General features: G+C 48.6%; 1 protein-coding gene across 2 annotated transcripts in view; it reads right to left on the reverse strand.

Moving 5' to 3' along the window:
• PITX1 (paired like homeodomain 1) overlaps nucleotides 1–24,340 on the reverse strand; it is a 43,726-nt gene extending 19,386 nt beyond the window's left edge. Inside the window, exons 1-2 of one of the 2 annotated variants that reach the window (XM_081894445.1) lie at nucleotides 24,021–24,340; nucleotides 21,017–21,070 (exon numbers count right to left, since the gene is read on the reverse strand). In XM_081894445.1, the coding sequence (XP_081750571.1) occupies nucleotides 21,017–21,062 (46 nt within the window). In that variant the 5' untranslated portion in view covers nucleotides 21,063–21,070; nucleotides 24,021–24,340. The remainder of the gene's footprint in view (nucleotides 1–21,016; nucleotides 21,071–24,020) is intronic. The other variant, XM_081894447.1, reaches the window with a different exon arrangement.
• Nucleotides 24,341–24,924: the final 584 nt, after the last annotated feature.

Consider the following 24,924-nt stretch of genomic DNA (forward strand, 5'->3'; position numbering starts at 1 on the left):
TTCTGGATCCGACTGCAAGCCCACCGAATATTTCAAATCGGGGAGAGGCTCTTCCTATTCCTACTCCTTGAAATCTCTTCTCCAAACTGGGCTCAAGGGCAGAATATAAAGCCTGGCTCTCCCTTCTTCCACTCAATAATAAAAGAGACAACGCCACTTTCAGATCCTCTGGCAACCAATGTTGAAATGTTTCTCTCCAGGTGGCCGGCTCGGTAGATCGGTTGTGGTTTGATGTCTACCTAATTATAATATCATTCGCACATGCACCATTACTAAAGGTATAGCAATAAACCAGTCGATAACTCTCATAGAATCTACCTTACATTTATAAGTCCTTTAGTTGGCTATATACAGTGCTACCTCGGGTTAAGAACTTAATTCGTTCCGGAGGTCCGTTCTTAACCTGAAACTGTTCTTAACCTGAAGCACCACTTTAGCTAATGGGGTCTCCTGCTGCTGCGCCTCCGAAGCACGATTTTTGTTCTCAACCTGAAGCAAAGTTCTTAATCCGAGGTAATATTTCTGGGTTAGCGGAGTCTGTAACCTGAAGCGTCTGTAACCCGAGGTACCACTGTATATAACTCTTGGTTTTGGTGCATATTAAATTCCACCTTCACCTAGGAAGGGCTCTTGCACAAACCTGGGATTGAGGTATGTGGGCCTGGGGATAGATTCTGCGTCTATACACTGGAGAGTGCTCAGGATCAGAATCTTCCCCCATCCCCTATCAGTCTGTCTTGTCTTTCACCCACGCTAAACAATAAACGCAGGCTATAATGTTATTTAGCATTCTTCTTCTTTACAACTTGTCTGTTGCGGACAGAATATTCATTTATTTTGGATAGGAATGCCGAGTGCGGATGTTAAAGAAAGAAATCGCATCACAAAGAGATCAGCTCCGAAGCCGGACCTTTCCCTGTGTCCTGTTTAAGGAAGCCTCCTCCCCGCCCCATTGTGGAGCATCCCAAATCCCTCCTGTAACCCTGGAAAAAGGAACACCGGGAGTGCTTCAGAAAGCCTAAGCACAATTCCTTGGAAACTATTCCACTTGAAAGCAATCAGGAGGCCTTGTTCCAAATAGAGGTGGTTTGGGTCGAGAAGGCCACGCCTTGCAAGATCTTGCTTGCTTGGCAGGGCTGATGAAACTGTGGTCCTCCGGATGCAGCTTGACTTACAATTCCCATCACGCCTGACCATTGTCTACCTGGGATGCTGATGGGAGTTGGAGTTTCGCAACATCTGGAGGGTCACAGGTTCCCTTCATCCCTGGTCTAAGCCGAGTGCCTATGCTGAAAGGATGGTCTCCCCAACAGACTGAAATCAGATACAAACCTCTGTGTGTGTATGTGTGTGTGTTTTAAAGGGCTGTGTGGGTTACAGAGAATCATGGGCAACTATCTAAAGCAGGAGTGGGGAACAGCCCCCATCACCCCATGCCATTCTCATGCCGGCTAGGGTTGTTGGGAACTATAGTTCAACAATACCCGAAGATTCCTGGGTTCCCTCCCCCCTTGAGCTAAAGGGTGTCTTCGTTTCCCAGCTCCCAGGTTCAAAACAGGTTCGATTCGGCCCAAAATACTTTCAGAGAGAAGAAGAAATCTGTGGTTAACCTTCATGCTCCATGTTGCGGGGAAATGTCACTGGAGGGAGTTTTCTAAAAAGGGGAAAGAGCCCCAGGAGGTCAGTTTCTGTTTAGGAAACTCCTAAATTCCTGTACTGGACTCTCTTCTTCTTTAATCGCACCCTCCCCAGCCAATGTGCGAAAGGAAGACTGGAGAACTGTCTTGAACAGACTTTTCCCAGACAACCCCAGAGCGCACAGCTCTAACGCTGACTCAGGGCCGCCGAACCCCTCCCCGGTTAAAATGGCCCTTCAGCGTTTCACTCTCACTTCTCTTGAAACCACCGACCCACCCACTTGCTCCGAAAGCGCCGGTTTCCTTAGAAGCTACTTGTAAGTAAGTGCGCCTAGGATTCCAGCCTTAATCCAACATCCCTGCGTTTTTCAGCTGCTTTAGGCTCGGATCCTAAACCCACAGCTTAGAAAGGCGCTTCAAATCACAGGGGCAAAAAACTTCCAGGGTGGCCGGGACAACCTTGCGTCGATCGCCCAGGGAAACTCCTGCGCTCTACAAGTCCCTCTGAATAAACTCTGTGGCCTACACCAGGATCACTCCGGAATCAGGTGCCAAAGGCGGTTCGAGTGTCAAGAAGAGACTTGCCCGGGGGTTGTGTCACCAGAGGCAAGCCGGATCCACCAAGCAGAAGTGGCGGGTGGGGATAAATCATCCATAGAAGCATAGAACTGTAGAGTTGGAAGGAACCCTGAGGATCATCTAGTCCAACCCCCTGCAGTGCAGGAATATGCAGCTGTCCCATACAGGGATCGAACTCGCAACCTTGGCGTTATCAGCACCATGCTGTAAGAACCTGAGCTATACGGAGTGTTTTCTCTTGACATCCGTTCCTGAGGCCAACAGGACCCAGCAGTTTAACTCCAGCTGCATCATGGGCTGTGGAGGAACTCAAAATTTGAGCTCCTCCGTGGCTCCACTTGGAAACTATTTTTCATGAACATAGGGTGCTGCCGTTTACTGAGTCAGACCATGAGTCCAGCAGCGTCTCGAGGGTTCCAGGAACAGGACATTCCCAGCCCCACCTGGGATTGAACCGGGGACCTGTTGCAATGCCAAGCAGATGCTCTGCCCCTGAGCCAGGCCCTTCCCTAAGTGGTGCAATGGTGCGGGTGATCTGTTAAACAAATGCACCGCCAGTGACCCGCAGTCTCTGCCATCGTTATGACGGTTTCTGTTGACAAAGCGCAACGGAGCTCTGGGATGGAGCTTTCAGAAACACCCCACTGGGGTATTTATTCTTTTATTATCTGCGTCTCTTCCTCCCCCGGGGTCCAGTCCCAAAACTACGACCTCTGGACTGTGTTTTAAAGAGACAAAATATTTGCCTGGGCTGATTTCAGATACAAGGAGCCCAGTTTGTTTTGTGGGGGTGTGTGTGTGGATTGGGAGTGGAGTTTTCCAAAAGAAAATAAAAGACAAGCGCTCCAGAAGTCAGTTTGCTTAACCGAAACTCCCAAAGTCCACGGCAATTTCGTCTCCTTGAGTTAATCCCCTCTTATCGCCCCTCCAGCAGCAACGCATGGGCGAGAAAGGTGTGAAACCAAGCCTGGAGATTTCGGCTGCACAAATGCAACCTGCCCTTTCTTTCACTAAATCCAATTTCCCTCAGAAAGGATGCACCCTAAATCAAGAACATCGATTTCCCCAAACAAACTAGGTCTCGAAACCCCCTTCCTCCCCTGATTCACGTCGGAAGCTAATAGAAAACACAGCTGGGTTTCTCCCATATGAGGCTTATCAATCGGCAGCAGCCAACAGACCAAGAGCGCTGTGGCACCTGGAAAACGAACTCGTTTCTTCGAGGGCATGCATTGAATTCGGCACACAATCCTGTGTCATAATTAGCGCGCTATCTTGTCTCCGGTGTGAAGCCACAACGGGGTCCCTAACCATGTTCGGTGCATCTTTGGCTTCGCACGCATCCCCCCCCCCAAGTTAAGGGTTAACCTCCAAGGCAGGCTCATTTCGTTTCGGAAATGAAACCCAGCATAAAAAAAAGAACAATGCGTTCTAATCTCCCTAGCCCTCATTTATTCCCTTTTTAATTTAAATTTTATATTAGTTTTACAAAGGGATGGTCGAGGCACTGCTTGGTTCCAAAGGATGCGGATCCCCTCGCTTTCTGATCTTCCATGGTTATGGCAAAGTGCCATTGAGACAACTACCCATGAGCTGGTTGGACCAGCTGGGAAACGGAAGTTACAGAAACACAGGCAGCTGCCTTCACACCACTGGTCTGCCTAAATCAGTATTGCCTGCACGGACGGCTGCAGCTCTCCTGGATTTCAGGCTCTACATTGGGTTTCAGGTGGGAGTTTTACTTCTTTAATATCCCGCCTTTCCTCCAAGGAACTCAATATGGCATACATAAAAGTAAAGTGTAAAGGTACCCCTGGCCATTAGGTTCAGTCGTGGCCGACTCTGGGGTTGCGGTGCTCATCTCGCTTTATTGGCCGAGGGGGCCGGCGTACAGCTTCCGGGTTATGTGGCCAGCATGACTAAGCCACTTCTGGTGACCCAGAGCAGCACATGGAAACACTGTTTACCTTCCCGTCAGAGTGGTACCTATTTATCTACTTGCACTTTGACGTGCTTTTGAACTGCTAGGTTGGCAGGAGCAGGGACCGAGCAACGGGAGCTCACCCCGTCGCAGGGATTCGAAGCACCAATCTTCTGATCGGCTCTGTGGTTTAACCCACAACACCACCCAAGTCCCATACTTCTCCCCATTTTGTCCTCACAGTGACCCTGTGAGGTAGGTTAGGCTGAAAGTGAGTGACTGGCTCAAGGTCACCCAGCGAGCTTCATGGCTGAGCGGGGATTTGAACCCTGGTCTCCCAGGTCCTAGTCCAGCACTAAAACCATTACACTACGCTGGCTCTTTCCTCTGTCGTACCTGGAGATGCCAGGGACTGAAGCTGGGACCTCTTGCCTGCAAAGCAGATTCTTGACGCCTCAGCCACAGTCTGTCCCCTGGTATTGGCAATCAAATTGTAAAGAGCATTCATCTGAAACCTAAGGGGATACTTTTCCAGTGACTGTGTTTATCACTGTACAATGCATCAATCAGTTAAAATCCATGTTTTCTCTTAATTTACTTGCCGGTAGAAATATGATTGAATCAACCTTTTTTTTTAAAAGAAAAATGGCATGTTGTGGTGGGGAAATGACAAGTCTCCAATCTAAATCAGAGGGTCGCAGCTCATTTGCTGCAAAATCAACTTCGACGGACTTCACGGAAAATGCTCCAGAGAAAGCAACCTGAGACTTCGAAGTTTATTTTCTTGAGGAACACCCTCTGCATTGTTTCACTGAAAGTTAACACAAAGGGACTGAATTGCCCTTATCTCTTCTTCAATGATCAGCTGAGTGGACTGGGAGGGAGGGAGGGAGGGAGGCTGCAGTCTGTGTTAGAAAGCCTGATATGGGAAGCTGCTGTGGCAAAGGGAGACAGGGCCTGTGACAGGCCCAGAAGATGGCGTTTGGGCAGGTGCAAAGGACAAGGAAGCTTTATCTCTCTCTTTTTGCAACTTTTGCAAAAAGTAACTGTGATTCCTATGTTACCTTTCAACCATGTCATCAGAAAGCCATGAGAAAGAGTTTGACTTCAGCATAACTCTTATTTGGGCTGGATGTTAAGCAAAAAGGAATAAATGAAACAGAGGAAAAGAGAAAATAAGAAGTTGCAGGGTATTTTGCAAAAGGCCCTGTTCATAATTTGTGTTTGAAACACACAACTTGGGGCTCTCTAACCATGATATGTTCCTCAACCCCCCCTTTTTTGCTTGACATACAGCCCAACAAAGAGTTCTGTTGAATTTGAAAGTTTGTGACCTTTTAGGGTAAGGAGATCCTAATATAGGCACTGAGGAGGGGTCAGTGGTAGAGCATATATTCCTAGGTTTAGTCTCCAGCATTTCCAACCCAAGTACAGTGGAACCTCGGGTTACGTACTTAATTCGTTCTGGAGGTCCGTTCTTAACTTGAAACTATTCTTGACCTGAAGCACCACTTTAGCTAATGGGGCCTCCTGCTGCCGCTGCACGATTTCTGTTCTCATCCTGAAGCAAAGTTCTTAACCCAAGGTACTATTTCTGGGTTAGCGGAGTCTGTAACCTGAAGCGTCTGTAACCCGAGGTACCACTGTATCTGGACGAAATAAGTCTGTGGCACACTGTTTTTGAGGCCATGTGGATCTGTTAGGGGACAGAGTAGGTAAGAGGTGGAGAACCAGTGGCCATCTGGATGTTGGTCTCCAGTTCCCATAAGCCCCAGCCAGCATGACCAATGGTTAAATATGATAGAAGTTGCAGCCCAACAAGTTTGGGAGGGCACCAAGTTCCACACTCCCAAGGAGCTTGATTATCCAGTGATGTGACTCAATGAAAGACAACTTCAGTATGGGGTGGGGAGCCGTGCCAGTGGAACAGATTTCCTAGCATAGAGAGATAACAGAATCAAGAAAACATAGAGGAAAATGTAAATCTCTAGGGCATTTTAAATCTTCACAGGAAAGAACTGAGGACTTTGAAATTGCAATATACCACAACGTGCGCAGCAGCATAGTGCAGTGCTTAGAGTGCCAGACTCTGGGGTTCAAATCCCCACTTGGCCACAAAACTCACTGGTTGACCTTGGGCCAGTTACTGTCTTGTACCTCGCAGGGTCTTTAGAGGAGAGGTGGAATATAAATGCAATGAATGAATAATTAAATAAGTAAACAATGGAAGAGGTAAGTCTTCCTAGGAACATAGGAAGCCGCCTTTCATCAAGTCAGTCCACTGGTCCATCTAGCTTAGCGCTGTCTATGCTGATTGGAGTTGCTCTCCAGGGTTTCAGATGGGATTCTTTTCTCAGCCATACCTGGAGATGCTGGGGACTGAAGTTCTGCATGCAAAGCACCTGCTCTGCTGCTGAGCTCCACCCCTTCCCCTTCCTGTAAGCTTCCTACAATGATTTCATTATCATCCTTTTATTATTTATACCCCGCCCATCTGGCTGGGTTTCCCCAGCCACTCTGGGTGGCTTACTGAAAGGCTGACAGTCCTCATGGAATCAGAACTTTTGTCTGCTTAAGGTCACTTCTTTTTACCATATCTATTAATAGGATTGATATGCCATCCCTTATCACATGGGAACCTCGGGGCAGGTCACAACATTTTTAAATACAACAGCCCGTGTCAGAGAGAATATAAAATACAATTAAAATCAGAATCGCCAGTCCCTGTATTAAGTATTACAATCAGTAGTTACAGGGACCGAATGGACTCTTTTATTTAATAGGGCCTAGTCAGTAGCCAAAGCAGCCACCAAAGAGGAACTAACTAAGAGAGAATTCTTTGAAACCACGACCTCCTGTGCCAAAGATGCAACAGCTCAGGGTCTTCTGGCATAATTGCCTTTAAGTGTTGACACTCCTGCAGCCAATTTAAAACCAGCTTCAAAATCATAGCCTGTCCTAAGAGGCCTGGAGAACTGCAGTCTTGTAAAGTGGCTGGGCGCTGGTCCCACCAGAAAAAGTACAGCCCCTACAGTTCATCTCTTTGAATGCGAAGTTCTGCAGGATGTTCGAACGCCAAGAGGAAGATCCGTTGACTTCTAACTATCCTGTTCGCCCTCTTTCTTCCTCCCTGACCCATTTTGCAGCCTGACCCTTTGATATGAAACTCTTTGCTCCTTTCGAAATAGCATCTGCTTAACACCTCAGCCCTCCTTGGGGGGGGGGGAGACATTTATTTGGAACACTACTGATTCTATGCAACGTTGCTTACTCTCAAGGAGCGATGTTCACGATCGAGCCTGAGTTTCCTGGCCAGAAAAACGTGCTCATGGACTAAGGGGGTTTGTTTCCAAAAGAAGCAACCCCTCATCCCCAATTATCCCCTTCTGGAAATCAATTTCTTTTCACTGAAGGGAATTGGATGCGTGAGCTACAAGGCCTGGTGGCGTCTGAAAACCCCAAACTGCAAGCAAATGATGGATGCAGTTGCATATTTGGGGACGTGGGAAGAGGGCTGCCTTGATGTGGGCCCGCCCCACACAGACGTCCATCGGCACAGATCAGCTGTAACGGGGGCAATGGGATTGAATCTCCGAGTGCGTAAAAGTGATATTTTTAACTGGGTGCGTCAGCTCTTGCAGAGGGGTCTGAATTAAACCCTCGGTCCCTTAAAAGAGTGGCACCCAGCGCTGGGCTCTGCCAAGTGGCTGGTGCGACTCTGCAACCCAAAGGGTCCCCGGCCGGTGCTCGGCGCTCGTTCTCCCCTCCTGGCGCCTTTCAAATAGATCCGTGTCGGCCTGTCATCTTTTCCGAGCGCGGAGGGGCATCCGGAGGCAGCCGGTTGGTGCCAGCGGAGCTCCTGCTTCCCTCCTCTTTGAGCTGTCAAAACTTACACCAGCCTTTTCCATTGCAGAGAGAGAGAGAGGGGAGAGACCCACCCGTGGCTTTCAACGAAATCTCCCAGCGGAGCCTCCGGGGTTTGTGGCTTGGAGAGATCTTCCAAGCCAAACAACCAAACAACCGCCGTCGGTTGGTTAGCAGCCTTAGCCGAGTGGAAAAACTACCGAGGCAGCCTGCGATTGTCACCGCGGTCGATCTCAACCCGTCTCGCCTCTCTCGCCAGCCAAGAGCAGTTTGGTGCGGCGGAGCTGGGAACCAGGAGGTGGCGGGTTCGAATCTCACCAAGCGACTCTTGTTAATCTCTAGCCAATAGGGAAAATGGAGATATTGGCCCACCTTACAGGGTTGTTGTCCTAAAAGGCGGCGCACGTTATTAAAAACATGACCGCCGATCCCAAATGTATCTGCCTTGCTTTGGAGGCTGTCCGCAGCTTTCGATGGGGCTTGCGAGGAAGCGCGCTTGAACGTCCTGCCTTTGTTTCACACGCATTCCTAGGCATATTTGGGAAGCAATTCCCATTGGTTTCCTTGGGATTTTTCTTCCAGGTCAGCATGAATAGGATTACAGGATTTCCTCAAGTGGCAGTCTCTTTTACGAATTTATAAACCCACTAGAAGGAAATTTGTTGTAGCCAACCAGTTCACTATGGATGAGCACCACTAATTTGCCTCCATTGACTTTAATGTCTCTACTCTTTGTTGGATACAGCCCATAACCTGTATTCTCCCATGCCATTTCATCTGTATAAAGTAAGGGGGTCCAATGAAGTAGTGGACCCTATCCCTTGTAATATTTTTCCCCACTCATACTAGTTGGTATGACGGAAGAGCGCCGGTTCAAATGAAGGAATGGACGGAGAGGATGGCAGATGAACAAGATTTCATTAGTTAAACGGTTCTGATAGCTTTGTCTTTTTTCCCTTTTAAAGCAGAAGCATCAAAAGACGCACACTCACGCAGGATATACGTTTCAATCTGGAATTGCGACCATGCAAGAAGAACAAACCTATCCATTCTTAAGGAAATCAGCCCTGAGTGCTCACTGGAAGGACAGATCGTGAAGCTGAGGCTCCAATACTTTGGCCACCTCATGAGAAGAGAAGACTCCCTGGAAAAGACCCTGATGTTGGGAAAGATGGAGGGCACAAGGAGAAGGGGACGACAGAGGACGAGATGGTTGGATAGTGTCTTCGAAGCTACAAACATGAGTCTGACCAAACTGCGGGAGGCAGTGGAAGACAGGCGTGCCTGGCGTGCTCTGGTCCATGGGGTCACGAAGAGTCGGACACGACTAAACCACTAAACAACAACAACAACGTGCGTGGACGTAGGATCTCAGAAATAAAGGCCTTACAGAGACCTGTGTTGTTGTTGTTGCTCTTATTTGAGTCCACAAGAAACATCTAACCTACTCTTCCAAATATTTCGCCAGTAAAATATAGAGATTGCACGTTTGTGCTAAATTAATCTTGCCGCGCAATTCATGCTAAACTTATGTTCAAAGTGGGTTTTCTTCTTTTATCCTAGTAGGTTATTTTTTAAGTCTTATTTAATTAGACGCTCTTTCTGCCCCGCGTGTCTATCATTTGGAAGCTGCAGCTGAAGGGTGATGTCACCAAGCTCCTTTAATGCATGCGCATGACGTCACAGGCTGGAACTAATCCCGGTCCAGCGGGCTCTCAACTTGGCGACCTCGATAGCGTCCACTGATCGTCCTATGTCAGGACGTCTTGAGGGGGCTGGGTCGATTTTCCACGGGGAAATTCTCCTATAAATGCGTTGGACGTCTTATGGGAAAGTGTGCCAAACCGGAGTTTTTTTTTCTTACGTTATTATAGATTTATTTATTAAATTTATATTCCACCCTCCCTCCTAAAGATGCCCCCGGGCGGCAAAGACAGAAACCATAAAGCAATCAAAACATCCGAAAACATTTTTTAAAAAATAAACTAAGAGCCATTCCAATGCACGTATTTTGGAGAGCAAAAAAGAGGACGCATTTGCTGACTTCTACTCTTAACTATGGTTCGCAATGACGACTCTCATTTTACATACCCATGAAAAACAGGACATGTCCTGGAGATAGAGGACAGATGGCAACCCTTAAAAGCTTCGTTGGAAGCCTTTTTGTTGTTGTTGGCTTGTTCGGGAACAGAGAGTCAATTTTAGGAGGATATGGTGGGGCGAGGGATGCAGGGCCTATATCCAGCAAAAGGGGTCGAAGAGGCTTGGGAAGGCCGAACACAGGAGGCAAGAGGTTGGGAGTGAGCCAGGAGGAGAAAGGAGAAAGATGGACACAGATGGGAAGGCAGGTGTCGGAGATGAGAACCTGCACATCATTGAGGGTGTACTATAGTATAGAGGGTGAATGAAGACGGCAGGAGGGGGCCTTGGAGCAAACCAACCTGGCGGGCGGTGAGAGGCTGGGGGGAGAAGGTCCACCTGCTTGTATTTCAGTAGCACTTTCTCCCTTCAAGACTAACAAGAACACAGGATACGGTGAGACCTATCTGGTTCAGTATTATCTACACCAGTTGGCAGCTGCTCTCCAGGATGTCAGACGGGGGCTTCCCGCAGCCCTACCTGGAGATGTTGAGAATTGAACCTGGGTTTTTCTGCACGCAAAACAGCCATTCCCCACATTCATCCTATGCCCACTCAGTGGATTTAGGATCGCGCTGAAAGACTTGGGACGCAATCCTAAATCACTTGTGTGGGCTATCTAGATAGAGCAGTCAAGTCCAACACGAAGTCGTGTCATTGAACACCGTGGATCTTTGCGTTGGCTCAGCTCAATGGCGCAGCGAGGCAATTTCAGGCTCTGGATTGACAGCGAAACTCCATACATGACTTTTCAGAAGTAAACTCCACCGAACTCAATGGGAAGTGTACAGGATTGCAGCCTAAACGGCTTTGGGGTTCTGTTTTTTTTTCCAGATGGCAGAGTGTTTTACTTCCCTGACTTGATAGGCCAGTCAGGCTACATTTGGGGGCCCTGCTACTGATTCTGCCGTGTGGGATCCTAGACCTCTAGAGCCCCTAGACCTCTGGCCTGACGGCAACACGGGTTCCTTACTCTGATCGGGCGGAAGCAGATTCTGTTGGAATCGGCGCGGGTCTTCCTCCCAGAGGCAAATGGGATTTGATTCAGGGATGCAAGCAGGGTTGTGCGTTAACAGCCGCAGTGTAGTTCTCACTTATCTCTCTCGTGATTATTAAATCCAGATTTGGTGACTAGGGGAAACAGCAGCAAGGGCGGCCTGCACAGGGGAACCGACCAGCGAAACCCTTAAGCCGGAGTACTCGGCTTGTGCAGTTCCAACCAAGGCGGCATAAACCGAACAAACCAGTCCGAATTGAACCAGATTGTGGGCCAGAGCCGCGCTTTAAAAGGTCAGTGCAGCCCAGCTCTCGCTTTCCTGAAAGGTCTGAGGTTTGTTTGCGTTCAAGGAATTCCAGCAACCTTCCTACTGAAGACCGAAATTACCCTGAACCGATTAACCCTTTGCTTCCCACGGCGACCACACATCTGAAGGCCTTTTTCCCGGCAGGTAACTTTCCTTTCACGAAAAGTGCCAAGGCGCTTAAGTGGAAGTAAGTAAATCCACGACGACAAACCTGTTTTCTTTCAATGTGTTGAGGGTCCCGGTGTCAGAATGGTTGCAACGGCCCATCTGCAACAATGCTATCCAGAACCAGGACCCCGGGCCTGACATATTATACACGCCTCCTCAGAAGTGTCCCATTGAGCTCGGTAAGCGACTTACTCCCAGGAAAAAGTGTATAGGGATTGCGGCCCAAATCTGCTGCCTTAAACGCATTTATTAGGGAGCAAGTCCCTCTGAACACAATGGGACTTGCTTTATCAGTGAAATGTAGAAAGTTGCGCAGTAAACTTCTACACGACTTGTTTTCTTTCCGGAGTCTGGGATCAGGCTAGAAGGAGTTCCTCCAATTAAAACCTGGCTATAAATCCGGATCTAAGCCTAAATTTCGAAGCTGCAAGCATGTTTGCTTTGGCTGAAAATGCAAGGGAATGTGTGGTTGGGACGCAGTCTGTTGGTCTTGCGACAACGGGACTGCACCGTTTTTTACTACAAGCCTCGTTCCTACAGGGAGGTTTAAACTTCGCAAGAAGCTATTCCCAAATGCCTGCATTCCCCTGGGAACAAAAATGTGCTGCGGACATAAAGTTCATCACAACACACTCACGAGAAGGCTGAAATGCGATTGTAAATCAAGCTTCCTACCTGGCCATCAATCAATTAAAAACACGGTGCAAAGGTATTTGTATAGTTCAACTGCCAATGGTGGGACGCGGTGGCTTAAAAGTGGTACGTGTGAAACGCGGTTTGGGGTTTCCGGATGGCGCTGCTTGGAGCTGTTCTGAGCCAAAATTGTGGAAGGTTGCAAATAGGCCTGACCCCCGCCCCCTATCTGTGCACAAGAAAAATACCTAGAGTTGTTGAGCTGGATCTGTACGTCCAGGAGCTCCTATGCGCTCTGGATCCGTATGCCTATGTATTTGTGGGTTTTTACAATAAAGTCTAACTCGGATCCCATGAATGTTCAGACTGGGCGATTTCCCTCCGCCGCTTGGTCGTTTTGCGACGGCTAATTTCTCAGTTGTTTTCTAATGTTCAAACTAGCAGCCCACAATGTGTGTGTGTTTTTAAACTTGATGATTCCTTTTTAAAGAAAGTCTCCCCGCCCACCTTGTACAGCCCGATCCATAAACCAGTTAAGTTATAATATAGAGCTGATTACTAAACAGGGTATTATGCACAGGACAGTAACCCTTAGATCTCACTTAAAAGCCACCTGGCAGCAAAATGTGGAATTCCGCCTACCCCCCCTCGATTTTCTGCAGGTTTATTAGCGCTAAACAGACTCATGTTTCGCCGATAAATTATTGAAAATCGTTAAAGAGTAAGTGACACCGTTTCCTCTCAAATTCCAAGGAAAAGCCTATTATAATGAACTACTAGTTTATATATTAGGCAGTCTTCTGATGCACAAGCTCCACAAACGCTCCTAGGACGACATGGATATTATTTTGTGTTTTTAAAAACAATAAAAACTCCTCATTTCCTCAGACGTTTAGCAAACAATATTTTAACTGACTGATATTCCCAGTCAGTCCATCGTGTTTTCAGTAGGGCAAAGGCGTTGGATGGCTGCATGAACCTCAAGGGTGAGATTTTGGTTTGGATACAATCTAAGCGCCCGGAACAGGGCTGAGAGTAATCGCTGGCTGATACAATCGATTGACGAATTCACACGTGCAAGTTAATCAGGTGGTTTTAAATGGTCCTTGAGCTGGTTCACTCCGGCAAGCAATCCTGTGCCCTGGTCGGGCGTTTCCCTTTCCGGCAGGAGTATTGCGTTGCGTTGGGTTGCCCAAGACATTGCCAAGACCAACTGGGTTCCGTAAGAAACGCTTCCAGCCAAGAAAGGAGAAAGGGGGGGGGGGAATGCGTAACTCTCGACAGAACTTGTCCAAATTGTTATGCTTTATGGACAGTTACTGGGGAGTAAATTTCATTGGGTTCAGTGCGACTTAACATCCGCGCATTTTTTTAAAAAATGCACAGGCTCTGGTTGCATATGTCTCCAAATGAGGACAGTTGGTTAATGGATTACAAGGTAAGCCTATGTATGTCTACTCAGAGGTAAGTCCCCCTGAGTTTAATGGGACTTTCTCTCAGCGGGATTGCATCCTTAATACGGTATAATTCATTGCACACAAACACGTACGCGTGGATGGCGAGTTCTAACAAAAAAAAAAAAAAACTCGTAGGAAGACTTTTGGACGTTGGTTGCCTTGGGACTGTGCTCTCTCCCGTGGAGGAAGCAGAGAGTTAGGAAATTAGGGAGAAACATTTTTATTATTATTATTTATGCAACTTGAGCCCCCTCATTTCAGACTCACCAGCTGTATGTGCGCTGCTTGCCAAAGCAAAATATGCCCCAAGATTTCTAAGGAAAATATGTAACTGTTTTATCAAGAAGACAATGAGACTGCGGGTGCCGTTGAATGATGTGCCCATTCTCCTTTTCCAGACAACAAACAAGAACAATAGCCATTTCTATCTCGCCAGGAGAGATAAGTTCTATCTGCACAAGAAGGTGCAGCTCGGAAAATGGCTGGAAGGAGCGGGAGGAGGGAGATACTAAAAAATTGAAAGGCAGAATAAAGCTTCAAACTGCACTTGAGTTGGCCTACATCATTCTGTTCACTATTGAGGCACGCCTTTTACTTCTAAACTAAGACTTGCTTGGCTGTTATTTTTAATGATTTTACAGAGCGACAAACAAAATAAATACCTAAATAAAGGGTTCCTGCCCCAAGGATCTTACAATCTCCATTTTGCCGGCAGGAAGACAACTGCGCAAAAGGAAGAGAAGAAAGTTGTGGATAGTTGCATAGGAGTAAGCCCTCCTAAATGTATTGAGCTACTCCTTAATTTACTCCTTAAGGACAGCAGTCTTTAGTTTACCTGTGCGTTTACATAATCCATGGGTGCAGCAAAGGGTGGGGCAGGGGGGCAATTGCCCCCTAGATCAAGTAAAACAACTTAACTAACTGACCAATCACGTCGGTTCTGCCCCCTAATGAAAGCCCTGCCCCCCCATACCAAGTCCCGCCCCGCCAACAAAAATCCTGGCTACGCCCATGACCTAATCTGAAAAAAACCTGTTGTAAATTATTCTCCGATTGCGCTCATAATCTTAAAATATGGGGCACGACTCGCTAGTGAGTCCTCTATTTTTCCCAAGAGAGTATTAGACAGGCCCCTAACAGACCACTCTTGTACATGTTGACTTCGAAGTAAGCCCGCTGGGGCTACTCCCTAAAACATTTTCTTAGGACTGTGCGTCTATCCTGATCTCAGGGTCATAGAACCGTAGAGTTGGAAGGAACCCAAGTGTCACCTAGTCCAACCCCGGAAGGATATACCTTGTAAGAAAGGCATCAACATGGCTGTGTCCCTTTCTTGGTCTCCCTCATTTTTTGTTCATTTATCGTTCTCTCATCTATAACTGGGGGGGGGGGGACTATTCTAAGCTTCGCATCAGTAGTACTATATTCTGTTTTGGAATACTTTCTGCTTCTGCATTATTATTTTTTAATTTGAGAGTTACATAAATTAGTATAAAACAGCACACTGCTGGCTTGAGGTTAAATGGTTGTACCCTCGACTTTGAAATCTACCAGTAGCGCAATCTTAGGTCTCTTCAGGCAGAAGTAAGTCTCACTGAATTCAACGGCGCTCACTCCGAGGTAAATGTGCATGGGATCAATTCACTTTGTACACAACGAATTCGGATTAACTGGTTTGTCTGCTCAGAGCTGTGGAACCCAAATAATGAAACCAGGAGGGAGGTGGAGAACATTCAATGGTGCGCACACTAACGGTGTAGGATGGGACGCGACTGGTACGTATTGAATTCACAAAAAGCAGACAAAAGCTAATATCAGACAATTATTAAAGCCTTAAATCGCCAACGAAGACCTCCTCCTGGTTTAAATGCAGTTCCTCGCACACATGCAAAGCACACAGTTCAAACTGCGTCCCAGGGGAGGATGAGCGCCAGCCACGTCTCACCGAAGCCCGAAAGGCAGGAGACTAACCCCACGGATTGCCACGAGACTCTCCATTGCGCGCACTGAAACTTAATCTGTCCCGCGTGGGGGGGGCGGGGCGGGGAGAAGTTCGCATCTCGCGCCACCAAACCCAGGAGACAAAGACACGTATGCGAGCACCGCGACAGCTCCAGACGCCCATTATTTGTGGATCATAATCTGCCTTCATTCCCCCGCCAAGTCGGTCCAAATCTTGCGCCCTTTTAAATCTGGAAGTCCGTCCCCGTGGGAGGGTGAAGCGGGACTTCATTCCCAGCTAGCCTTGGAGAGGACTGCAGAGCCACGCCAACCAGGGGCAGCTCTCCGATTCCCGACCTCATAAGTGCTGCGAGGTATAGCTGATCCTCGAAAACCAGTTCCACGGCGACTTACTATATTTCCAAACCATTTGTTTCAGTCGGATCAGGGCGCGAGTCCCACGAAAGACAACTGAACCAATGCCCAACGCCTTTATTGGGGGAAGATAGATAGATAATAGAGATGATAGATAGATAGATAGATAGATAGATAGATAGATATAGATAGATGGATGGATAGATAATACTTTATTCGGCTATAAGCCCACAAGGTAAAACCAATCAATAAATAAAATAGCATTTTACATTCTAAAATATCAACTAAAATATTTCAACGCATAATCTCCTTCACATTACATACAATCTCTAGATGTACCGTATTGTGGCCTTGAATATAAAGATGGTGCATAGAGTTTACTAAGGATGGGGACGTAGATATAGGCTGAAATCGAAGCCTAGGGAAGGGGAACCCTTGCGGCGGAGCGGCGGCTCTTAGGATTTGCAAGCAGCCTGCTTCTTCTTAAAGCCGCGAGTCCCTGCGCGCCTCCCCGAGGTGGCGAGGCTAATGGAGTACCAGGGGCGCGGCTCCTCCAGGCCTCTTTCTCCCACTTGCCCAAAGCGTTATAGAAGCGCGATCGGGTCGCGCTGCCGTCGGATCTGCCCGCTCAGCTGCCCCAGCCCTCCACCAACAGCACTGGGCCTGCAGCCCTGCCACCCCGTCTCTGCGGTGGTGGTGTGCTTGTGGTGACCCGGAGGATGGCATGGGGGGCGAGCGGGAATCACACCGGCCCCGTCCTTGGAAGCGGACCTGTGGCCTTTGGGCCCCGCAGGCGGATCCTTCGCCGGCTGGTCTATCCTAGCCAGGGCGGAGAAGGAGCAGAAGGCGCCTGCCCCGCTCCAGGTGCCCCTAGCGTCCACCACCGTGGCAGCCATCCAGAGCGAGGCAGGTTTTATAGAGCCTTTTATTTTACACGGGACAATAAAACAGCTCCCTGAGCCGTTTGCCAACATAAAAACACCCCCGACGACGGAGGTGCCAATGCAAAGCGGAGGGCAACGCGCTTTGGGCTTGGGAAGCGATCGCAGCAAGAAGGGAAAGGGGGAGCATTCAAGAAGAAGGAGGCACTTTTTTGGGGGGGGGATTCAGGACCCCAGAAACAGTCTCTCCCTCTCTTCGTGGGCACTTGACATGGCTAGACGACGCTTACGCACTTAAGCGCGAGGCTGCTTTTGTTAAGGGTGTGTTGGGAGAACAAGCAGGCTGGTCGTTTTCCTCGAGCATGGCGGCTCTCAGGACTGGAGGTCAACTTCTGGCCCTTTACACAAACCACTGCCAGGTCAACACCGGCGCCCAAGCGCTTGGAGAGGCGTCCCAGAGGTCCGAGGACCAACCCAGGCATGCGGGGGTCGCCCAGAAGGAGGAAATGGAAAGTTACAGGGGCTACAACAATAAGCCACAGGCCCTCCTCCCTCCAAGCACTGAGGGACTTCCCCCTCTCTTGGGGGGTGCACAAGAAGAGAAAAACTAATCTCCTCGCTGATCAAAGCGCATCCTGACACGCACAGCCCAACAAGCAACATCCACTCCGCTGTGTGGAGTTCAGCAACTCCCTCACAACTACCACCACTGCGTTATCGCAATCCATGAAAGGTGGGGGGGCTGTGCATGACCCCCCACCTTCTAGCTTTGCCTTGCTATTTGAGTCACAGTCATCCTTGTCTTCGGGCAAAATCCCTCCTTTAGCCCCATGACGGGATCCCACTCCCCTCCTTTTAAAAAAAATGCAAGGGGGACATACAACCACACAAAAGAATTTGCTCGGGAGCTTGGTCTGCAAAACTTGCCTCTGGGCGAGCTATTTATTCAAGTGGCATTCCAGCTTTAAGCTTCAGAAGTGGATAAATTCAAGCTAGAAAGCCCAGATTAGTTAAATAAATGGGCGAGGACCACCTACTTTCTCCGTCTCAGCCCCCACCCTCTCTCTTCAGACGTGGCAAATGCACTCTTCCGCGAGCCCTGGGACCCAGTGTGGGAGCACCAGATCAAAGATCTACCTGCACGAATTTGAGAGAGTGCGTGTGTGTGTGTGGACTCGTGTGGAGCTCTGACTGTAATAGGATGAGGCATCGCGCGCTGCGCAGATGCAACGTCTTTAATATATTACTGTCCAAACAGATGATGGGACTTTAATAATAAGGCAGCGGCCCTCAACTAAACGTTGGGAGAGCTGACAAAAACGCGGGCTAAAAAACAGAAAGCTTAATTTTCCCTGACAGATACAAATGACACCCCAAGGCTTTTTCGAAGAGCAGCAACTGGCTGCCGGAACCGCCGCTGATCTCTCCCGCTCCCCTCCACCCGCCGCTTGAACGTGCTTCCCAAAGCTGGGAAGAAAGAAAAGCCCTTCTCTCCCCCCTCCCCCTCCCTCTGCAGCAAAGCGAGCTGGGTTTCCGCTTGGCACCGGGACAGCCGGCCTGCCTGCCTGCCTAAGGCGCGCCTGGGTGACTGCGGGGCCCCCAGGCCGCCAGAGCGCAATGGCTGAGCCTCTCTCGGGGGGCCTCCGCCTCTTGTTAGGATGCTGGGGCTCTCTTGCGTCCTGATCCTGGACGTTTCCAGGAGGAAGAGAAAAGGAGAGGATTGCAAAGCGCGTGTGGGAAGAAGTATCAGATAAAAAGAGCATCTGCTTTGCATGCAGTCCCAGGTTCAAGTCCCGCCATCGCCAGGCAAAGGGCTGTGAAAGGCCCCTGTCTGAGCCGCTGCCGGGCCAGCCACGGGGAACCTCTGGCCCTCCAGATGTGGATGGGTCCAGACAGCCAGGGGGAGGGTGACAGCTGTACTCCTGCGACATCTGGAGGTCCCACCGGTTTCCTCATCCTTGCTGTAGACAATAGTGGTCTGTCTTGCTATTCGTTTAAAAGGAAAGAGGTCCCACAGTTCCACTTTCTACTAAAAGAAGCAGCTCTTGGGGCTGAAATACACGAGTGACAGCCTGCCACTTCAGTTTCGGGACAACTACATTGAATCCCATTTGGGACACCGTGAGGCTGAAGGCACGTAGCAGGGACCCCGCCCAACTCAGTGGCTTCTGAGTCGACGCGCTCCGAATCCCGGCTCTAGGTCGCACTTCGAGGCGACCACTAATTCCTTGGCAGGCCTGGGACTTTATTGCTGCAAAATCGAGATGCTTCGTTGCAGTAGAACGCGCTGCATTCCGACTTCGGCTGCAGGCCGGTCCTGTGCGTGTTGAAGACCCACTGCACGGAATAGGATTCGCTTTCCAGGGGGAAATAAAACGCGCATCTAATTTCCCTGTTAGGCAGCGCTGGACACTTACACCAGAGCAGATCTATTGATCTTAGGCGGGCCCTGGAGTCCACGAGCTGCGGGTTGCTCTCTTCTTTAAAAGCTCTGACTATCTTCAGAGCAGGAGAGAAGGGAAGTTTCGGAAGCGTCCGGAGGGGCAGGATAAAGAACTATAATATCGTTCCTTAGCTCGCCCCCTCTGGGAACATGCTTTTCAGATTAATTGATGGAGGAAAAGGGCAGGGGAGTTTTTTAACCAGGCTGCTCATATTACTCAGGGCATCTCTTCATCTGAACTTGGTGAGCTTTTCCCCCTTCTTCTTCTGTAGGGCGGAATTAAAAAATATGCCTCTGATCCAGTGCAATCAAAAGCGCAGGAACCACTAGCCTCTCTCATTCGTTAGGGAGCCTTCCCAAGCTGAAAAGAAGCTGCAATCGGAGCCACTCGGGGTTGTGTTTCCAACATGTATTCCAACCCACCCCCCTTGTCCTTGTTTCATTCGAGCAAGCCTCTTAATTGTTGGCAGTATTTTGCTTGGTGAGGGAGGGAGGGAGGGAGAGAGAGAGAAACACTCCCCCCCCCCAAACGGGACATTTCCTGAAAGGCTGGAGTATTCTAATAACGCACGGGGCTTTTTAATGTGCTCAGAGCAAACCCAGCCAGGAATGTTTCCTGTTTCAAACGACAAAAAAAAATCAGACAAATAATTACCCTTTGTGGAGAACCAACAAACCCAAGATGCCTTTAAACACAGCTAAATTGACAACCCGGTGACTCTGCTGAGGAGAACGGTCAACGACCAATATTTAATAATGGTAATTATAAATGTTTCAAGAACTTCGTCCGCGCCCGATAAAACCCCCATTAAGAAAAACAGAACCCAGACAAGTGCAATCCACAAGTCAGCTAAGCGGAGCTAACCACGGCATCGACTAAAATCCTTTCGGGTTCTGAGTTGAGCTGCGGATCCGTATGTATATTCACTCTAGAAAGTTTTATAGGAGTTTGGTTTTTTTTAAATAAAATCTAATCATCATTATAAAACTGTTTTTACTGACTCTCCCCGAGTCGAAACTCTATGGAAAGGGAGCCTCGTAGAAGGCGATCCTGCACACATTGGACCTGATGAAAACCCCGCTGGATTCCCCCTCCCCCTTGAGATCAAGTACTTGCAGGATCGCAGCACCCAAACAACATCCCCACCTTGAACATGTTGATCTGGAAGTCAGAAAGCCACGGGACTTTATACTTCCAAGTTCTTATCAGCGTGTGCCAGCTCCATGCATTATCTTCCCTGCAGTCATGGGGTCCAGAGAGCAAACAACGTCGCAAAGAAATAGCTCAGATAAGGCTGGTGATGCCTTTGCAGTTGTATTTGGGGAAAAAAAACCATCCCGCTTTATCTTAACACTAGTAGCAACTTGATGGGGGGTGAGAGTCAAATATTCCCTTAAAGTCTTTTTTTTGGGGGGGGGGGAGAGAGAGCCGAGTTAATCAGCAGCACACGCAGAGTTAGAGATAGCGAGGCAAGAGTAAATAAAAAGAAACGCGCCTCAATTAGTGCCTATAGAAATCCGCCCAACTAAAAAAGGGCTCAATGGACTTTACTAGAGTATTAAAAGCGACGCGGAGCCTAATGCCCAGGAAGACCCCCCTCTCCTCTCCTCTCCTCTCCCCTCCCCCGCTTCCCTGCTATTCCGAATTTCTCTAGCGAATAGACACTGTCTTACCTAAATCCACATAGGGAGGGATACTCTTGGGCAGACCCAGTTCCATAATACAATCTGTGTAGACAACAAAACACAGCGTAAATGAATCGCATGGGGATGCTTGTATGTGTGTATATCTATGCATGCATGCTGGAAGGGTGAAACAGATAAGATTTATACCAAAACCACGATTATTATTTTTAATGGAAAAACCCACATCCAATACTTCAGCTGAATGCCTTTTCTTAAGGGCCTATACCCAAGCCACCCCTTGCAAGTAGGGGACACTTAGGTCCCGCTGATTTCACTGTTTAGGCACGTGCTTAGCTACCTTTAATGGAAATCAATGGAGGAATTAGGTTTGGCGGATCACGCCTGGGATTTATTGGTAAGTCGGCTCTTCTGTCCCAAAGTATGTTAATATAGCTCCCCTCCAAACAGAAAATCAAATGGCAGCGGCAAGTGTTTGACGGTCACTCTTGGAAAGCTGTATTTTAGCAAAAAGCTGCTTTCCCGCACACTGGAAAGGGAGATTTTATAAAGCGAGCGGATGCAGTCCTATGTCCCACTTATTCTGTGTCCCTCTGAGCACGGTGCGATTACTTCCGAGTAAACATACAGAGTCGGGTTGCATTGGCGCAATCTAGAGCCAAGAGTGGATTTCCTACTGACTTGGACAGGTTGCCAACCCCACATTCAAAACTACAGAAGCTGAATATCCCGTTTTTCCGATTCTCCCCGGGGCTCTTCGTACTTGATCGAGGTTTTCCGAATGGGGCGGGGTGGTGGGGGCAACGCGAGTACGAAAACACAAGATTAGGAAACTATGGGAATTTGCAGCTGGGCGCTTTCTTATCTTAGCAAGCAATTAAATTTTTCAAAAGCCAAATAAAATAACATTTCACCCGTCCACATAGTACTGTATTATCCAGAATGGAACTATTAAACATAAGTAGTTTGCCACTCAATCTTAATATGTTTACTCATAAGTAAGTTCCATGGGATATATCTCCCAGAGTATGTTTAGGACCATATCTCAGGAGTGTGTGTCTGTGTAGATTAAAATGAAAACCACACAACCAACACCTATCTACTCCCCGCTCCCCTCACTGTAATAGTAACAAGAATTGGATAACATGCAAAGAAACCAAAGATATTAGTCTAACCTCAAATTAGACAGGAACCGATTCAGAACCTTGACACAGATGTGTGTACACACATATACAGAAGTGTACATCAGGTAGCTTCTCTCTCTCTTTTGGTGCTACTGCTTTATTCACAACAAAGGCAACAACTGTTGACAAATGCTTGGCTGATTGTTTTATTTATTTTTATTTTACTCTAATCTACAATCCATTTTAAACCCCCGTTTTGTTTGGATTTAAAATGATTATGGGACTGGCACCCAGATTTTGAATTATTTTTTTTTAAAGTAACCAGCCTTGATAGAAATAGAACTTACTTTCAGGTAAAACTCAAGTCCTGAACAAACATACTTGGATGTCAGTTCTGTTTAAATAATGTAGCCTCTTCTATGTTTTAATACTTGGAAACTTACATAAACTCTGCCTTAAGCTGTGCAAAGTAGTCTGCCTTAAGCTGTGCAAGGAGTGCAAAGAAAGCCACGGAACTAATTTCTACTAAGAGGAACTGAGGATTATATTCAGCGTTTAACTAGGGCAGCAATTACTGTACATGGACGGGAAATGAAGGTACATGCTTCATTATCAATAACACAAATCTCATTTAGGATTTAAGTCAGGACAGTTTTGATCGTGTATATATTTTTATTTAAATGGATATTTCCAGTTTAATAAAATAGCTTCCATTTAGGTTTTGAATGTGGACAGTTTGAATTCCTATTTATTTTATTAAACCGTTTGTTTGAAGTTTAATAACTAGAACCAACAGTTATTTCGGTCTATGTAAAAAAAGAAAGGAAAAATCGTCTTTTTAAGGCATCGGGTTTCCTACTTGATTTCTCTTTGGAGTAATGCATTCTTAGTTTTATTTGTTCTTCCTAAAGTCCTCCTAGACTTTTGGCAAATTATTCGAGTTCTGGCGGATAAATCAGCGCTCTGAAAAAATCATTTGGACCTTAAGCTCTTGTCACATGACCTCTAGAAAAATACACCTGTGAAATATTAGGTTAGCCTTTTCAACTGCATATATATATTATAATAATACTTCAGGATCAAGTAGCTGCAGCTATAAAAAGAAAATCGAATTCCATAAAAATATAACATTTATTAGCGACGTTCCGACGTGTTTCTTGTCATGCTGATCCACAACGCGCAGGAGACGAAATTGTCCCCTGCAGCCTTGACACTAGACAGCCCCGAGAACTGTCTCCCCTTGGCAAGAAGTTCTGGTTTGATTTCCATCTTCGCAGTATGCAAAATGAGGTAACCCCCTTGGAATTATATTTTCGGGTATATTTGTCAGATTTGACGAAGCGCAGGAGCCCTCGAGAATTTATACAAGGTATAAAGAAGTCAAGGACTTGCAACTTCAAGGCTAAGCCCAGGCTGCAATTAGGAAAGCCGCGGGGACGGCGGCGACTTCGACGGGGGAAAAGGCCGAGGCAGCCAAGGAGAGAGAGGGCGGGGCCCGGCCGGGGTTGCCCGGCGAGCGACAGGATCCCTCCAGGCTGACAAAACCCGACGGGCGATCGGTCAAGGCGATTCGCCGGACGGATCGTTCTGCGGGCCAGCAGATAACCTCGCTTTTTCATTCGCAAGAGAAATCCCCTTGGATGTGGGGTTAGGAACTCCAGATTCCGCCCCCTTTCCAGATTTAAGGACTGCCCTCTAGAGTGGTGGTGGAGGAGAACCAAGGGGGTATATAAACAACGTGGGGTTTGGGGCGGGGGCAAAGGGGAAGCCTTCCCCGAGTCTCCCAAAACGATTGAGGGAAGGCTTCGAGCTCCCCTTGGACTACAACAGACTACGAGACCAGGAGCTCTGTGGAATCCGCAAACCGGCGACACCGGCCCGCCCCGCGACCCGAGTAGCGAGGCGCTTACCCTTGCTCGCGCCCCGGTCTTCTGGAGCGCCTCGTATGTTATCCCAGCAGAGAACGGGCTGCTAAAATTAGGATAGCAGCGGCGGCGGGGGCGGCCTCCTCCTCCTCCTCCTCAGCGCGCTCTAAGCGTCCTGCCAGGGTCCATGTCGACTCCGCTCTCCAAGCCTTTCGCGGGAAGCCGTCGGAGGGAGGCCCTTCCTCCCTTCCCTTCAGGGCGCTCCGGCCCAGCAGCAGCAGCAGCCCTCCGCCTCCCGCCCCTCGCCTGCTCTGGTCCCCGGGCCCAGCAGGGAGCTGTGAGCAGCCGGCGCCGGGGGGTTGGCAGGTTTTCTCCCGGCGATCCCGCCGGCTCCTTCTGACGTCAGTCACCCAGGGCCCCGCACACGGTCGAGGAGTGGGGGGGAGGGTGGGGGAGAGAGAGAGACCCCTCCAGACGAGAGCTGAGCCTTCCGCCGTGTATGTACCTTGCCCCGCGCCCTCGGTTTCTCTCTCCGACCCCGGATCCCGCTTCCTGCAGTGCCGGCGGCCTCGAAGAACGTGATCCTTCCAATCCACCCCCCTCTTCCCGAAGGGGATCACCCTTTCCGGTGCGTGTCTGCCCTAGCAGAGGGCTGGTGCCAGTTGCCGAGGAGGCAGGAGGCGGCAACGGAGAAAGCTCCCCCTGCCTTTATATATATACATATATATGGAGAGAGCGAAAGCTAGGAGATCCTGGAAAGAGGAGGGCAGGTTTCTTGGCCCACCTTTGGCTGGGGACTCTGCCTCGCCACGCTTTGGCAGAGAAGACCTCCTTCTTGCAAAGGCGACCTCCTTTATCGCTTGTTATTCGCCCCCCCCCCTCCAGCGAGTCTCCTTGATCCCCCCTCGCCTATTCCCCTTTCCCCAATCAGGAGCAAAACGCGGAGGCC

This window comes from Podarcis melisellensis, assembly GCF_964234715.1.
Source record: "Podarcis melisellensis genome assembly, chromosome: 2".
In the NCBI taxonomy this organism is placed as follows: Eukaryota; Metazoa; Chordata; class Lepidosauria; order Squamata; family Lacertidae; genus Podarcis; species Podarcis melisellensis.